Raw genomic sequence first — 17623 nt, 5'->3', positions numbered from 1 at the left:
CGAAGAAAGCTGGATAGAACTCCCTGTGTTTTCACCCTGTCGCGGGGGTGTTCCCCACGATCATCGGAACAAAACAGCATTTAGGAGGCTTTAGGCCGTGCTTTCCTACAGGTCTAGTGCACGCACTAGCACACTGCTTCTATTTAATATCGTGATTAGCGTTAGTTAAAACAATTAATTAAAAATTAACGAGGAAAGCGAAGCAGCGGTAGGGACGAGGAAGCAGGGCTGAGCAGCGGGACAGCGCAGGGCACGGCTTGCCCCTGAGGCGCCTCCCGTGTTGGAAACCGTCAGTTATACAATTTAAAACTGGGGGAACATTCATTTGATAGAGACGCATGAATAGGTGAGGAAGTTTTTTATCAGCTTCTGTTTTGCCGGGCCAAGGATAAAGTAACGCCCGATTCGCGGACACGGCAAAAACAAAAACAAAAACAAAAACAAAAACAAAAACAAAAACAACGACGTCACGGGTTTATTTTTCCCGACGATTTCGGGAGGGCTCGGCCAGCGCGCGGAAGTCACGTGACCCGCGAGGCGAACGAGCCCCCCCCCCCCCCCGCCCCGTTCCCTGGCGGCGGGCTCTGAGGCGCCGCCCGCGGCCGCCGGCGGTACTGCACCTCCCGGCCCCGCCCCGCCCCGCCCCGCCCCGCCGCCTCCGCCGGGCGCACGCGCGGTGCGGGCGGGCGCGAGACGGCGGCGGACGCGTCGTTGCCGGCTTGGGCCGCGCCGAGCCCCGTCTGCCGGCGGACGCAGAGCGGGCGGCCGGGCCGGGCGGCATCGCGGATCGCGGCGCCACAGCGGGGGATGCTGAGCGCGCCCCGGGGCCGCGCAGCCTGCCAGGAGACCCCGCCTCCCGCCCGCCGCAGCGCCGGCCGCGCAACGCAGCGCGGCGGGAGAGAACCGCCCGCCCGAGCGAGTGAGTCCCGCGAGTCCCACACGCGAGGGGGCGCGAGGGGTGCCCGGGCACGGGCGCGGTGGGGATGGAGGGAGCGGGGCGGCGGCGAGCTTTTGAACCGGGCTCCGGACCGGTGTGCGGGTTCGCAGGGTGCGGAACGCGCGGATGGGTCAGCGAGGCGTGCGGGCAAGGCGCGGTGCCGTCCCCGGCACGGAGCGAGGGGAGCCGGGAGTGCGGGCGGAACGGCAGCTCCGCGGGGACGGGAGCGCGGGGCGGCCCCGGCGGCATCCGGCTTCTCTTCCGCTTCCTCCCGCCGGGACCCGCGGCCGCGCCGCAGCGACACCGCCGGGGCCCGGCAGCCGGCCTCGGCCCCGCCGCCACCGCGGGGCTCCCGGCGTCCGGCTGGTGCCGCGCCCTGCAGACCTCCGCCGAGCCTCGACAGCGTTAAATAGCGCGGGGAAGCTCCCGCGCGGCTCTCTGTGGGCCAGTAAAGCGTTGTTTTTGAACGAGAAGAGGTGGTTGATCGAACGGGAGTCGGGCACTGCCCAGGCTCCCCAGGGAATGGTCACGGCCCCGAGGCTGCCGGAGCTCCGGAGAGTTTGGACAACGCTCTCAGGGATGCTCAGGGTGGGATTGAGGGGTGTCTGCAGGGCCAGGAGGTGGGCTGGGTGATCCTGGTGGGTCCCTTCTAACTGAGGATGTTCTGTGATTCTTCGGTATGTTCCTCAGAGTACTTCTATCTCAGCCTGCTCAGAACATGTGCTCCTAAAACTTGGTGAAGTTTGGGGACACCAGCCAGGTGTAGGCTTGTGTCGGTTCTTGTTTCATGGGGTAGAATACAGCTCAGGTTCTCTGTTAGATTCGTGTTAGGTTAATTTATGTTAGGTGCTCTACAGTGCTTTTGAAGAGAAACTGTAAACACAAGCAGAAAGCCTGGAGCCCAGGCTGACAAGGATTTCCCTCTTTTGGTGGGGGACGGGCTTTGTAGTTAATGTGCTCCTTCAATAAGTCAAATATTTAGTATAGTAATCAAACTAATACATTTAATTAATATTATAGCGTATTATATACATAATATATGTAATTTTATACATATGCAGATTATATATATACAGAATACTTTTAGTTATTATTAATTAAAAACTAAAATGACAATGTATTACATAATGTAATACATTCTGTATAAAAATAAGGCAGTGAAACAATAATTTAAATAAAGGTGACTTTGAAATAACTTATTTTTTTAGCTTTTTAATGGGTTAGATTCGAAATAGTCTCCCAGGATCAAGTAAGGATGTCTGCTTTCAGGACAGTGTTGATTAGGAGATTTAAATATGTATACACAGGCCAGTCTTCGTCCCTCTACTTGCAGAAGCTCTAGTAACTTGACCTCATTTGTGGTGTGTGATAGACAAAATTCAGGACTTGCACGTGTGATCTCCAAGGCTGCTGTGCTGCTGGATTTACTGTTCTAAAACATTTCAACATATAAACAAAATATCCTGTAACAATGTAGTGTTACAATTTCTGGCTCTGAAATTCAGTAATTTGTGGAATTTTTTTCTTCTCCTCTTTTCTGGGCAGGTCTAAATCACAGACCCAAAGGGGGTTTTGGAAGAGTTTTAATTTTTGTGCTTGCTTGAGATTTAAATTGCAACAAAACTACATATTTCCTTTGGAAAGTTTTCATATTTAGTCTCAGAAGATGTAACCATAGTTAGTAAAAAACATCTTTTTTCACATAAAATTCCAGTAGTGTGATTGCTTGCCAGGTTTTCTAGGCTGAATGCAGCTACCATGTTTTCTTTCTTTGGTTTTGTACACAGCTCCTAAGTTGTACTTTGGTAGAATGGGACTCAGAACAGTTACAGGCATTCCTTCTGCAAAGCTGATTTTGTTTTACATCACAGAGATGGCCAGAAAAATGATGATTTTTCTGCTTACAGTAATTGCTCTAAAATCCACGGCATGCCTTATGTGTCCTTTGTAGGAAAGCTAATCTCATTTATTTGTAATTTTTTTATTCAAATTACTAATGACCTACCAATCCAATTTTTTAAAGGAGAGCATTGTCTTCAGTCTTAACCAAGCTCTCTGCTCAGTTGATTCAGAACTAAAATTTATCCCATAACCGAACTGTACATTTCTATTGTTACTTTAATTTAAGATTGAATATGGCTGATCACCACAACTTTAATCTCAAGTGGTGCTGATTGTTTCTGCCACAACATTTGGTTTTCAGTTGTCATTCCAATCTTGGCCTGCTTCTGCATGAACTGCAATTCCTGGTTTTTTTTTTGTTCTAAGAATACAAATTGAAGATGACCGCTACTTAGAATTTAATTTCTGTGCAATTCTTTCTAGGATTCTTTGTTTCTTCCACGCAGGTGTGGAAAAATGGCAAAGAGAATTGCAGAGAAGGAACTGACTGACCGAAACTGGGACCAGGAGGATGAAGCTGAAGAGGTAAAATACACATCAGCTCCCCCCTGCAGGCAGAAGAGTAGCTGTTTACATTTGCTGTGTATCTTGTGCTTAAAACCTACAGCAGAACTGGTTAAAAGTGTAGCAATTAAAGAGAATATTATAGAAGTAGATTTTTAAATATTATTTTTATAAAGCTCCCAGTTATGCAGACTGTATAGCAAAGCAGCTTTTAAGAGTTAAAATTACATCAGTGGTTCTGGGGAAAGGAACTTCATGTTTCTAGAGGGAACCCCAGGCTTGTTAAAATGCTTTTGGACTCTTCAGATGTGTGATAGGTATTTACTGAATTGACAGGGAAAGCAGATTTGATTTCTGGAGATAAACTCTCTGTATGCCTCCAGTATTTTTTTATTTTTTGAGGGTCAGTAATAACTAACTTCAGAACTATGTTAATTTTATCTGAATGTCTCCACACAGCCAGAGGAATTCGGCAAGTAGTTCAAGTGGTATATTTCACCTGATTGTAAAAAGAGATTTTCACCTTTAATGTCTCACATTTCCTTATGGTTCATGTTTAAACAAACTGGTTTGGTTTTTGTCCTCCTGAAAGTATTAAATGCTTAGGACTGTAAATGTGAGAAAGAAAACTGACTCTTCCAGGAATTATAATATAAGAAAACCTCATTTCCTCATTCATTGCAGGGTAGAACTGAGCCATTAGCTGTCTTTGCTGGTGTTTGAACTACAGCAGGCTGCTGGAGGTTACCTTAGAGCCCACATCTCCTTGTATCTGCTCCAAACTGTGGATTACTGACAGATTCCCTTCAGCAGAGACAGCTTAGAGCCATGTTTTGAAAAAGCAAAGCAAAATTTACTTTATTTGTTGTAATAAAATGGAGATGGCACAAAGAGAAATGTAGTGCAGAGCCCGAAGGAGTTTTCTAAGTATGAACTCAAGTTCAGGTAGCTGGCAAGGTAATGACAGTGCTGTAATTTTGGAGTGGGTGGGTTTTTGACTTCCTCCATTGTTTGGTAGCAGTGTTAGAGTTGTGTTCAGAACCTGATCTTGGCTGTTTGTTGTGCATTTCAAGTATTCCACTAATGATTCCATAACTTCTTCTTCCAGGTGGGAACATTCTCTGTGGCAAGTGAGGAGGTCCTGAAGAACAGAGCAATTAAAAAAGCCAAGCGCCGAAACGTTGGCTCTGAGGTAATGTTGTCACCGAACATCAGTGCTGGGCTTTTACTGTTACAAAAATACAACATCATGCTCAGGTTTTTGCTTCCTTGGGCTTGAAAGTGATGCTGAATAAAGTCATCATTTCAACTCACCAGCACGTGAACTTCGGGTTTACTGTTCCATGCTAAGGATAAGGCTAAGGCAAAAAAAAAAAAAAAAAAAAAAGGTTAATCCTAGTTTGACTGGGTGAAGAGGGTGTTGTGGCATATTTTTGAAGTAAAAATAAGGAGTGTTTCAGACACAATGTCATTTGCAAATGGGTAAAACTTGCATTTTTTTTGCAGAGATGGCAGTATGGAAGTGTGAAGTTATTAGTTATCCATACTGGAGGGCTGGGGGATGTCAGAAGCTATATTAGAAACCACCCAAATACTAAGCTGCTCTGAGAATGAAAAACATGTCTTGTTAAGAATGCTGCTAGTTTGTTTTTTTTTTTCCTCCCTCCCTGTCAAGAGCTTTAGTGCCATCTACTCTTTGCAGTAACAAATTGAAAATTGAAAGGAGGTTGGCCTTTGTCACAGGTTTAGTTCCTGTGAAAGCATTATCCCAGTCCAGCCAAACTATTGTCCTTTCAGAAATCCTTGACAAATACTTTGTTGTTTATATATTTTTCCCAGACATCCTTTGAACAGGGCATGCATGTTACTCAGATTCCTTTAGGATTGGATGGGACTAAGCACAGTTAGGAGCTAGACAGCCTTCTCCTGTGCTTTTGATTTTCCTTCTGCAGTCCAAGCACTGGAAATGAGGAAGCTGTCTTAGCCCACTAATGCCTTGAGTAGTTTTAGCCACAAATGTGGTAGAGGATACAGTTAAATAAAGGATTGTACTGGAAAGAGGTGATGCAAAACATAAACTACAGCTTGAGCAGGAGAGATTCAGAGGCAAATGGAATAGGAAAAACAGAACAGAATGAGAAAGGGGACCAAATGGGTTGTAGAAGTAGTCAGGAGACTGGGGGCAGGCTGTTAGAGCTCATAGAAGGGCTGGTGTACTTTAACCCCAGCTGACAACTAAGGATCATGCAGCCCCTCACTCTTCCTCCTAGTGGGATGAGGAGGAGAATTGGAAAAAAGGATAAAAGCCCTGGGTTGAGATAAGAACAGTTTAATGATTGAAATATAACGATGATGATGATGATAAGGGAACCAAAAAAAAAGAGAAAGAAATAAACTCCAAGAAAAATCAGTGATGCACAGGAGAGTTGCTCACTACCCCCTGACCTCATTCCATCCCCAGGCAGGAATTAGCTGCTCCCAGCCAGTCCCCCTTTCCCAATTTCTATGCTGGCCATGACATTCTGTGTCCAGATCACTGTCCTGGCTGTGCTCCCTCTCTGCTCCTTGTGTCCTGCTCACTGGCAGAGCATGAGACACTGAGCAGTCCTTGATTGCAGTGAGCACTGCTCAGAGCCAAGTAAAACATCTCTGTGTTATCAACATTCTTCTCACCCTGAATCCAAACCATACCACTGTACCAGCTGCTAGGGAGAAAATCAACCGTGGGCCAGCCAAAACCAGGACAACAGGCTGGACAAAGTCTAAAATGCAGAAGAGATGACAGGACAGCTGAAATTGCATAAGAAACCTGTGAAATATTTACAAAAAGGTAAACTTGAAACTTAGTGACATTCCTACGTGGAGCAAGCAGAATGCTGTAGTGAAAAAGACAGCAGTTTAACTGCAATGTCCAGAGAGAAAGGTGAGACTGATCAGAGAAAAACACAATAAAAATGCCTACCTAGGAATAAGAAGCAGAGGACTGCACTGGAAAAGATAGCACAGGCGGAAGCAGAGATCCATAACCACAGGGTCAGATACTGGAATACAGCCTAAAATTGACAAGCTTTTGCCATTTCTTCAATGGCAAAAGGAGATGAAACTGAGAAGTTTTGTCATCAGTTCTCCTCTGATGGTTTTCCAGACACACTGAAAGTTCACTTCCAGCAGTAAAAGTTCATTGCCTCCAAAGACCTAAAAGTTTCAGTGCTTTGTTTGCATGTTTATCAGACTTTGTCTTTTAGAAACATGTAAGAAACTGTACCATAAAATAATACAGTTGCAAGGACAGTGATGAGAACTGGGTAATGAAGAGGTTGCAGAGAGAGATGTTTTGTGGTCAACTACAGTCTCTTTGTGTCTTCCATCAGTCACATTGGAATATTTGGGATAAATCACAAGAGGTTTCATAGGTGACTCCAGAATGATGAGTGAATTGAAGTATTGGGCTCTTGATTGCCATTGGAAATGCTAAAAGTTGTTGAAAATAAACCTGGAATTATATAATCCTGTGCAATTATTTAAAGAAAACAAGATGCTGTGAATGTCTAATAGGTAATCAAACACATCCACAGCTCTGAACAACTTCCATGTATCCACATCCTAGACCCGGTTTGTTTTCATACCAAACATCTGAGTCTTTTAAAAACTGTGTGTGTCAGAAGGAAGCTGTTAATTTGGTTTGCATAGCTGACACTAATGCATGGAATGACACGCTGAACTAGGGAGAAATAAACCAAAGATATCAGGAATATCAAGTGGGGATAGGATTTGTGTGGAGAAGATGTGTGTAACTGGTTTTCTCTTTTTTTCTCTTCCCAGTCTGAAAGCGGAGGAGCTTTTAAAGGGTTTAAAGGCTTTATGTTGCCTTCTGGCAAAGGTGGAGGTGGCTTCAGTGGATTTGGGAATGGTGCAGGAGTAAAGCCTTTGGAAGGGCTGTCCAATGGAAGCAGTAGTGTCTCTAGTACTCCTTCTTTCAGCAGTTTGAAGAGCACCTCTGAAACACAGTCAGCATTTGGTAAGTTTTAAATAAGCACACAAATTTATCAGCACCTTCAGTCATAAAATCTGTAGGGTTATTTTAGTTGTGAAAAAACAAATTTAGACCATCTTACAGTTGTGTTTTAAGGTTATGAGACTTTATACCTCTTTGTAAGGTTTCTTAATGTTTTAGAGTGCTGGAGGGACAAGTTTTCACATGCACGCAATTTAAAGAGGTGGTAACTAAATTCATATTTCTAATACTGGAGGTAAAAGTTTTCTAGGCACAGATGGAAATTGAAGGCACTGGCATAAGGCAATCTGTAAAAGGTATAAAGCATCTGAACATGTCCCAGTTCTTTGAATTTAAATAAAAAATACCTGCTGCACAGCTAAAGTCTCTACTTTGCTTGTGCATCTGATGTTGCAGACAGTCTTACTAGAATTTTATCTGTTGTTACACCTACATTTTAAGACATTTGAAGTACTTTGACAAGTTGAGCTCTCATGCTTTGGAGATGGAATATTAGTTCTGTCCCTTTGTGCTGGAGATGCAGAAATGTTAACCCTGCCAGCACAGAATTTTGGAGACACCATGCCATAGAATAGAAATGGTGGAGTTTGAAGTCTAGAGTAACTTAGATTTCAGTGAGCTTGAATATATTAAGGTAAACTGAAATACTCAATGAGATTTTTTCTAGTTTGCTTCTTAGGGTTTTTTATACAGAAGTGCTCAAAAGCTTGTAAAGTTACGGGCTAGTGCACTCAGGGTGGTTTAAAGCACAAATGACAAGAGATGAGTATTTTGATTTAATAAGTGTTACAGCTTGCTAAAGTTGTTAGATTTTTGTAAGATTTTGAAGGTCTTGTCAATATATAAAACGTGGAGGGTTTTTTTCAATGTACTGTACAAAATGTCTTTGGATTTTTTTTTTAATACACCAGTGTGCTCCATCTACTTTGTCTATCCCTAACATACTTGTCTAAATTAAAACTTGGGTCTGCTCACTGGCATGGCAGTACCTGGGACCCAAAAGAAGGAGCCCAGCTGAGTAAGGATGAGTGATTTCATGAAGAAGCATTGAGCATGTTAGTCAGGCTTAAGCTGGATATCAGGGAAAGGTTCTTCCCGCAGAGGGTGTCGGGCACTGCCCAGGCTCCCCAGGGAATGGTCACGGCCCCGAGGCTGCCAGAGCTCCAGGAGAGTTTGGACAACGCTCTCAAGGATGCACAGGGTGGGATTGTTGGGGTGTCCTGGGCAGGGCCAACTCCCACCTCAGGATATTCTATAACTCTGTGATTTTTCCTGTGGCAGGCGCCCCAGTGTCCAATGGTCCCAGTGCCCCTGTGTTTGCCGAGAAGGCGGCTGCCACCCCCAGAGCCAACGGCGGCAGCCAGCCCTGCTCCTCGGGTTCCCTGGGCTCCGGCACCTACCACCGGCAGCTGGCCGCCCTCAACTGCTCCGTGCGCGACTGGATCGTGAAGCACGTCAACAGCAACCCCCTGTGCGACCTCAGCCCCATCTTCAGGGACTACGAGCAGTACCTGGCCAGCATCGAGCAGCAGCACGGGGGCAGCAGCGACAGCGGCTCCGAGAACGAAAGCAGCAAGACCCCCGGCCCGCGGGCTGCTCCCGTGTTTGGGAGCTCAAAGCTCCAGCAAGGCTCCACGTTCTTGTTTAACAGCAAAACTGAGGATGCCTCAGACAAAAAAGCCGAAGCTGCGTCGGAAAAAAGAGACCCGTTGTTAGGAACTGCGTCAGCTGTCTCGTTTAATTTCGGCAAGAGCGTTGACAGTTCTGTTTTGGGTCCCCTTGGTTCAGGAACAGTTGGTAGTTTCTCCTTTTCTCCTGGGAATTCAGGTTTGTTTGGAAAAGATGCAAACCAGGCTAAGTCTGTCACTGCAGCATCCACCAGTTTATTGGAACCTCAGACAGACGCTGGCAATAGTGATGACAAAGGTAAATTCTATGTGTTTCTGTTTATAGTTATTTTAATGGTCAGCTGTGAGTGTATGTGATATAAGAATACTAAAAAAATGCAATATAAAGGTCATTGAGATGATGGCATGATGTAATGCCAGAGGAAGTTTAGGTTGGATATCAGGGAAGGGTTCTTCCCCCAGAAGGTGTCGGGCACTGACCAGACTCCCCAGGGAATGGTCACAGCTCCAGGAGAGTTTGGACAATGCTCTCAAGGATGCACGGGGTGGGATTGTTGGAGTGTTCTGGGCAGGGCCAGGAGTTGGACTGGATGATCCTGGTGGGTCTTTTCAGGAAATTCTGTGATTATCATCCTTCTTGAATTTGAAAGAATTATACCCCTGACTGGGAGAACACAGCCTCATGAAAGCAACACCAAAAGTATCTGCTGATCAAGTCTTACATACTTCTATCAGATTTATACTTTGTATCATATAATATATAATATAATCTTTTGTCTGAGGACAGGACTTGAATTGATGAAATTAAAAGCAGCTGGTATGTTCACCTTTGAGCCTGCTGGACTTCTCCATGCCACTGCTTTTCCTAGTAGGTTTATCAAGAGATCCCTGCAGTAAAAAGCTTGAGATACAGAACAGTTTAGTCCATTTTACTTAATAGATTGTAAGGCCAACAAAGTTCCATAGTACCTGACAGCTTTACTCTGCTCTTTGCCTGTGCTGGCTACAACAGGCTGGTAGAAATCCCAGTAGCTGAGGGGCTGGAAAGGCATCACCTGCCACTCTCTCTTTTCCATCATTCTGCAACTAATTCCCTTCCCCCAAATTAAACCTGGCTCTTGGAAGTATTTATTGTGCTTTACTTGAACTCATTTGTGGAGCATACCCTTTGAAATGTAAAGAACTGTTTCTGTTCAAACAGAAGGTTTTGACTTGCTAAGCTTTATATTGTTGGGGTTTGATTGTTTGGTATGGATTGGATATTTTCATCCCACTTAAACTGAGGGTGAGGATGAAGTTGCTATAAGAGCTGAATGAAAAGCTTGTAACACATTTTTTTTCTGTAGCTGAAGCTGCTGCAGAATACACATGGACTGAAAGGTGTTCTGGCCACATGTGTCCATGTCAACCATGGTGGGCATAAGGGACTTCCAGTTCAGTACCAAAATCTCTGCTCACAATGTTAACATATTAAAACTTTCTATTTAAAGGAGGGGAAGAGGAGGAAGAAGAGCCACCAAAAGTCATTGTTAATGAAATAAAAGAAGATGATGCTTTCTACTCAAAGAAGTAAGTGACTTTACTTGGAAAGTAAAATTAATACCTACATATTGCTGTTCTTCACCACTGCAGTGCATAATTAATGGCGTGTTCCTGACTTCCTAATTAATAAAGCTTGTTAAGAATCCACATAGAATATGAACTTGTAAAAAAATTTAATTACAGGCAGGAGTGTGTAAGATCTTACTAGAATTCTTCTGTATCTTGGACACAACTTTAACAGTTTGTGTTATACATATGATCAGCTTTTTTACAAGTGAAGATGTTTCTGCCTTCATCAGGTTTTGCACGGTTAAATTGCAGGACCTTGGACCTTTACCACAGAAATCATATCCTATACTGCTGGAAAATCCACCAGGGGGATTTGCATAGCCTAAAATAAGACTCTTCAGTTGGAAAATGCTGATTGTTATTATACAAAGGAGTGAACAAGTTGTTGCTTTTAAGCTCAAAATGAAACTGGCTCTACTAGAAGCAGTTTTTCAAAGTATGTTCAGTGGTCCAAGTAATTGTGTGTCTGCTTGACACTCAGCACAGAATTTGTCCTGCTACAAAGAGCCATTGGCTCTGTCTGAGAGGTGTGTGCTACTTCATTAAAATGGCTTTAGGTTTATTAGTTTCACTTAAAAATAAGTGAAAGTTGTACATTCCAGTCCAATCATAACTGCAGAATGATACAGCAAATTCTTATGGCTTTCTAATTAGTGTGTTTTAAAAGTAGCCTACATTTATTGCTCCTCACAGACCCTGAGTATAGATTGCTGTGCCTTTTACTTTTCCCTGAAAGTAACACATTCATCATTTCAATGCTGAAAGAAATAATTCTCTTTGATCTGCAAGTGCTGTCCATTAGCACATGAAACAAGGTCAAGAATAATAAAGATTGAGGTTACTCACAGCATGTTAAATCCTGATTACTGTTACTGGGAGTCAGACGGATACATGTATCTGGGAGATACCTTTGTATTTCATCTCTGCATGGCTGCACAGACAAGGATTTGGGATTTATTTTTTTCTCCACAGGTGCAAGCTGTTCTACAAAAAGGATAATGAATTTAAAGAAAAAGGTGTAGGAACATTACATTTAAAACCAGCAGGAAATGAAAAAACTCAACTCTTAGTACGAGCAGATACCAATTTAGGTAAGTACATCTATCCCAGTGACAACTCTTGATGTCGGAATTCCTTGCTAAGCATTAGGATATTTTGGTCTTTTTCACACAGCGTTAACAGACAGAATTAGCGAAAACCTTTCTACTTCCCCCCCCCAAATCATTTAGAATACTGACACAAACACTTGGATCCCTCTAGTGAGCATTACAGAAGAGAGCACATGAAGCTATGCAAGAAGTAGAAGGTTGTAGTGTATGTTTGGGGACACAAAGTACCTGTTTTACCCTGGTTTGTCCAAATTAACATGTCTGTCTGTAGCAGAACACTTTGCTTCTGCATATGAACTGTGAGTGATGGTCAGAATGAGTAACTTGGCATAAACTAAGCACTGTGAATGGATTCCTCATTTGCTGCTTCTCCCTTGTCCCCTTCCCTTTCTCCTGCGTGTCCCTACTATCATTTGATAGTCAGGTTCCTCCATTTAAAAAAGGAGGACGAAGTATTTGCAGACATATTCTCATTTCTAGTGAGGAAAGAAATCTTGAGAGCAATGGCCATGAACAGATGCTTAGAGCAGAAGAAGACAAACATACACACAACCCTAAGTCTCTAGTTAGTACCTACATTAACACTATTACAGTAAAAAGCTAGAAAAATGGCTAATCATAATTTTTTTTTCCCCTCCTCAAATGCAGGAAATATACTGTTGAATGTTCTAATCCCACCTAAGATGCCGTGTACAAGAACGGGGAAAAACAACGTTCTCATAGTTTGTGTTCCTAATCCACCGATCGACGAGAAGAATCCAGCTGTTCCTGTCACCATGCTAATCAGGGTGAAAACAAGTGAGGATGCAGATGAGTTGCACAAAATCTTACTGGAGAAAAAGGAGGCTTAAATGAGTTGCAGTCCCTAATTTGAGGAGTTATTGCCAAACTGCTGCTGCTCTTTTTTTTCTTCCCTAACTTCACTTGAACATTTAATTCTTTACTCTGATAGTAAGAACTGTTATAGGAATTCTGGGAAAATGATGTGAGGAAAAGCTAAACTAGCTAATAAAAAGCTTTAATAGAACACAAGTGTTGGATTGTGCTCCCTCATTTTCAGTATCTAAATGCAGGACTTCTTCTGGATAAAGCACATGGATGTAAATCCAAGCATTTGTTTTTAGCACCAGTCGACCAAATGGACAGAAATCTGAGTAGAAAAACATGGTACTAGAGCTTCCTCACAGACTGTAATATAATGCAACCCTCTCCTGTCTTGGGAAGGGAGGATGTTCAAGTTTACCTGTTGGAACTGTTCCTAGACTGCAGAATTTTAACTGGTCTGTTGTGTTCTGGTGAGACTGACTTTTTAGACTCAGTGACAGTACTGCACCCCAGCAGTGATGATCTCCATTGTGCTGGAGACCCACGTGCTTTCAGGACTCAAAGAGACTGCAGATATTTATAAGAGAATTTGCTTGTGTGGTCTTGTTGACAGCAGTGGTTCCTCCAGAGGAGCTGCCAGTTCTGTTCTTGCTGTAGCAACAAGCGAATGATGTGCAATATAGTACAAGCAGACAACTGGAAGAGTTTTATCTTGGACACACTGGCATCCCCTGGCTTCTGACAGGTCAGAGGCAAAAGGGTTGCACTTCCACGTGGTCCTTCCCAGGTGTTTGTCCCTAGTCCCAAAACCCAGGCAAGGCAAGTGCTGCATTGCTCCTGCTGCTGGTACTTTGCTGAAGAGAACTCTTCCCACCAACAAACTTCAGGACTTTCTTTTAAAGACCTTTCTGTTGCCTGTGGCCCTTGCCAGGAGACACATGCACAAGGGTGTGTGTCAGGATGTGTTTTTCCATGTGATAAATGCATTAAGTGGAGCAGCAGAGTGCAGCTTTGGCAGAAGCTTTCTGTTGCATGTGGGGAGCATGGGGTAATTTTGTAAACATAGTTTTCAGCTGTGATAAAATTAACCAGGTGGCAATAATTTGGGGATCAGAACATTCATTCTGGTCTTGGTTTCCCTCTAAACTTTGTCAGACTGTGTTTGGTGGTTTAATCCTTTTTTTTTTTTTTTTTTTTTTTTAATGTTTGCTGGAAACTCCTTCCTTAGTAACTTTTTCTACTTTGCTTCCAACTCTGGGACTTCTCCAAGAGCTTGATGTTAATATGAAACTTGAACTGCTCTCAGATGTGTCGCACCGACCAGCTCTGGCAAGATGGAACAAACGTGCTGCTTTGCCTCTGGCTAATGTGACACAGAGGGAAAACCCCCTTTCCTTAAAAATGTCAGTGTGACACAATTTCATACAGGGGACCTGGAAATCCAGCACAGTGGCACCCTGTGGGCAGGGAACAAGGAATTAACACCATTTGATGAGGTGCAGCACATCTCACCTGCACCCTTGCTCTGGGGGGGAGCAAATGGCTGCCTCTAGGCCTAATTCACTGCACAATTCAGGTTATGGCCTTTTTTCCCCTTCTTCATTAAAAGGAGGAAAATCTTGATTTTATCAATAGCCCTGTTTACCAAAGTTCCAAAACAAAGGCCTTTGCTCACATTTCTGCCACGCTGAGTGTGCAAGAATTGCATTTTTAACACTGGAGTGTGAAGGGAGTTTAGATGCCATTTGAGATATTTGAAAAATAAACTGGTGCCTTTTGGGATTTCTTTTTGCATCTGGCTAAGTACTTAAACCATTAAAAGTCAGTGACATTGCTTTCCTCAAACTAAGGCTTTTTTAAAAAAGTCTTGCTGCTACCTAAATTGGAGGCCCAAAGCTGACAGGGTGTGTCTAAATGTGTATGAATGAAAAGCAGAACGTTGCCTAACAGTTTAGTCCAGGCTCTGGTCCAAGGGCTCAGTTAATTTTGCATTTGTCTTTTGACTGTAGTGTCTTAACCCTGTCTCTCTGTACAGAAAGGTTTATAGACAGAGTCTGGTGGTACATCCCATGAAGAACAGCTCTGTCTATAAAAGCTTGGCCTTGTCTTTGCTTTGGAACTATTCCTTCATCCTTAGAAACGTGGACCAACAAACTGAACTTAACATTTCTTTCCTTATGCTTTGCCTCTGAAGAGGGCCAGCTCTGGGGTTTTGCACACATGGGTGTGGCCCGATTCTGATAGTACAGCTCTGGCCTGTTTCCAAGCAGAGGGCACAGAGTGAACGGAAAAATAAGTAGAATAATAATAAATTGTGTTGGAAAGAATGAAACTTTACCCTAGCCATCGTAGCAAGTAACCCCTGAATCTTTCTGTGCATGTATTTAATCAATAAAGCCAGGAGCAGGTAAAAAGATTGGGATGTCACCTTCATTAGAATGCCAAATATATGCATAAACACACAATTTTGAACATTTGCCATGGGGAAAATTGCCTCTAAAAGAACAGGGAAGAATTTCCCTGCAAAGCAGATTTTAATCAACATCAATTCATGGTGACTGTACCATTTATGTGGACTGTGAAGCAGGAAAAGTCAGTCACACACTGACAAACTTGGTGCTCAGGTATAAAGCACAGCCCTTTTCCAGCACTGTTAGAATTTTTTGATGCTGTTTCAGTTTCTATTTAAGAAATACTAAAATATAGAAATGCTGTAAAAGGCCAGAGATTGTTACATAGAAATAAAGGCCTTAAATGAAAAAGCAAATTTCACAGAGAGCACAGACATCAGTGTACTGCTGCCTTCATGACAAACTGGCACATGCTATCCAAGATAAGAGTTTTGATCAGAATTCCAACTCAAGGAGGCATTCCTGTGTCTTGGTGGGTAATGTATTTAACAGCTGGATATCAGACACCTGATATTAAAGATGCAAGTTTCTGCCCCAATTTGCATTGATGCCTTCACTGTTCCAGCTGTATGTAGATGTTGGAGTGTCTTATCCATTCTTCCTCCTCTAATTTTGAAGTTTCAGCTGGAAAATAAACATCCCTGCTTCTTTTAATTCTCAGAATAATTTCTAAAGGAGATTATTACAGTTGGGCTTGAATTTTGTTTTGAAATACTAAGTTGCAATATGCAAGGTTTAGTTTTTTGGGGGGTTCTCTTGGGGTTTTTTGGTTTTGTGGGGTTGTTTTGTAACGTATTCAAAATTATCTATTTGGGAGGGCAACACTGTGTTCCTTTCATCCCTTTTGGTTGATGCATGTGAAAGTTTAAATTAAATTTCCAGTTCAAATGAACATACTGTAGAGCATAAACCAATCAGGAGGTTTGCTTTGCTGTTAAAACTGAAGTTCAGCTCCCTTTGCAGCACTGTAACATTTAAACTGTCATTAAAGACTTTCTTTCTGATGCCTTAACTTATTTGCATTTGATAAAATTTTGTAGCTGGTGCGTGTGTGCAGAAATTACCTGACATTAAACAATCTAAAGTGGCATGAGCTAGTCTAAATCCAATGAAGATGCTGAATGTGATGATTTGTTAGTTGTTAGAAGATTTCAAAATGCTCAGAATTTTTCAGTGGATTCTTAAGTTTTACATAATGTGTATGTTAATGTTTTCATTAGTTCTGATACACTGAGGACATGTACAAAAATCCATGGAAAATGTGAATAAATGAATGGAAGATTCATTTGTCTTGTGTGAATCACTTGCATTTTGAGTGTATAACATGGCATTAATAAAATGAATTGTACAACCAGTTGCTGGCAGGTGAACTCCCGCCTAGAAAATTCTGCTACTAAAAGAAGGAATGCCCTGCCCTGCCCTGCCCGTTCCTGCCTTGGAAACCTGGAGCTAGTTCAGCAAAATGCCTCCTCCTTGCAAGGTCAGTGAGCTGAACCTTGGATCAAGGAGCTGGGGCTGCCCTGGAGGACAGAGGGAACACCTGTGTACTGTGTGTACAGAGACCGACCTCTAAACCCTCCACATGAATATTAAAGGATTTAGAAGCCACGAAATCTAGGTTTACCTGACAATCCTTGCTGAACTTACCTTAGATCTTGCCTCGAGGCACTAACCTAGAGTCAGGCCAAAGAGATATTTTTCTTCATTGGTTTGTGACAGTTTGCAAACACAAGGAAAAAGAAACCCAAAACCCCCACTGAATGAAACTGCCAGTTGTCATGCCAAGTACAGTTCAACTTCATGCACCTGGGATGAGTGCTGGCATTATGCCACATTTTGGACACTTCCTTCTACTTAAAAAGACTGTCATCACCATTTAGAGGCTCCCAAACTTTTGGCAGCCATAAAGAAAAAGCAAAGTAACTTTTGGGCAGAATTATTTTTCTTTTTGGGCTGGGGTAACCTAGAACATCTGATGCCTAACACTTTGCTAATCACCAAAGATTTTATCACTTGCATGAGAGGAAGGGGCAAGAAGACATCAAGTCTAAGACTAAGAAAATGCAACAGTCCAGGAATGGAGTGTGTTAATCAAAATCAGGCTCTTTCCTGATCCAGCAGGCAAATGCTCTTGCAGGTCACAGCAACCACAGCACGCAGCAGTTGGAACCATTCACGTGAAGAGCACAGCAAGAGCTTAAGGTGTGCTGGTTTGGGCTGCGATAACTGGTAATTTTCCCAGTAGCTGGTAGCGGCTGTGTGTTGGATTTGTGCTGGAACAGTGCTGATAACACAGGGCAGAGCCCAAGGCCTTTCCTCCTCCTCTCCCACTCCATCAGTGAGGGCCTGGGGGGGCACAAGGAATTGGGAGGGGACATGGCTGGGACAGCTTTTCGCAGCTGGCCACAGGGACATCCCAGACCATGGGATGGCTGAACACCTGGCTGCCCATGGGAAGCGGGGAATGAATCCTGTTTTGCTTGTGTTGCATGGCTTTTGCTTTTCTGTCCAACTGCCTTTATCTCAACCCATCAGTTTTCCCACTCTGATCCTTCCTACCCGCTCCCCATCTCACCGGGGGGGAGGAGTGAAGGAAGGGCTGAGCTGCTGCTGCTGGGGCTAAACCAGGAGAAGGGTGTGTGTGTGTCACTAGCTAGTGAATACTGACAGTAAGAAGTACA

At 43.4% G+C, this 17623-nt stretch overlaps 1 protein-coding gene across 2 annotated transcripts; it reads left to right on the top strand.

The window, feature by feature from the left end:
- Positions 1–686: 686 nt before the first annotated feature.
- NUP50 (nucleoporin 50) lies at positions 687–16227 on the top strand. 2 transcript variants are annotated; one of them, XM_066184346.1, is made up of 8 exons: positions 687–919; positions 3286–3364; positions 4452–4535; positions 7166–7361; positions 8640–9284; positions 10477–10555; positions 11570–11688; positions 12355–16227. In XM_066184346.1, exons 2-8 carry the CDS (start codon positions 3296–3298, stop codon positions 12555–12557), a joined length of 1395 nt encoding a protein of 464 aa, XP_066040443.1. In that variant the 5' UTR covers positions 687–919; positions 3286–3295; the 3' UTR covers positions 12558–16227. The 2 variants fall into 2 exon arrangements, with proteins under 2 accessions (XP_066040443.1, XP_066040444.1); XM_066184347.1 differs by having other exon boundaries at positions 825–919; positions 3263–3364.
- The last annotated feature ends 1396 nt before the right edge of the window (positions 16228–17623 follow it).

This window comes from Chamaea fasciata, unplaced genomic scaffold (assembly GCF_029207755.1).
Source record: "Chamaea fasciata isolate MVZ Bird 193981 ecotype frontalis unplaced genomic scaffold, bChaFas1.0.hap1 SCAF_5, whole genome shotgun sequence".
Classification (NCBI taxonomy): Eukaryota; Metazoa; Chordata; class Aves; order Passeriformes; family Sylviidae; genus Chamaea; species Chamaea fasciata.
The sequence above is the reverse complement of the archived record's forward strand: the minus strand, read 5'-3'. Positions and strand labels throughout refer to the sequence as shown.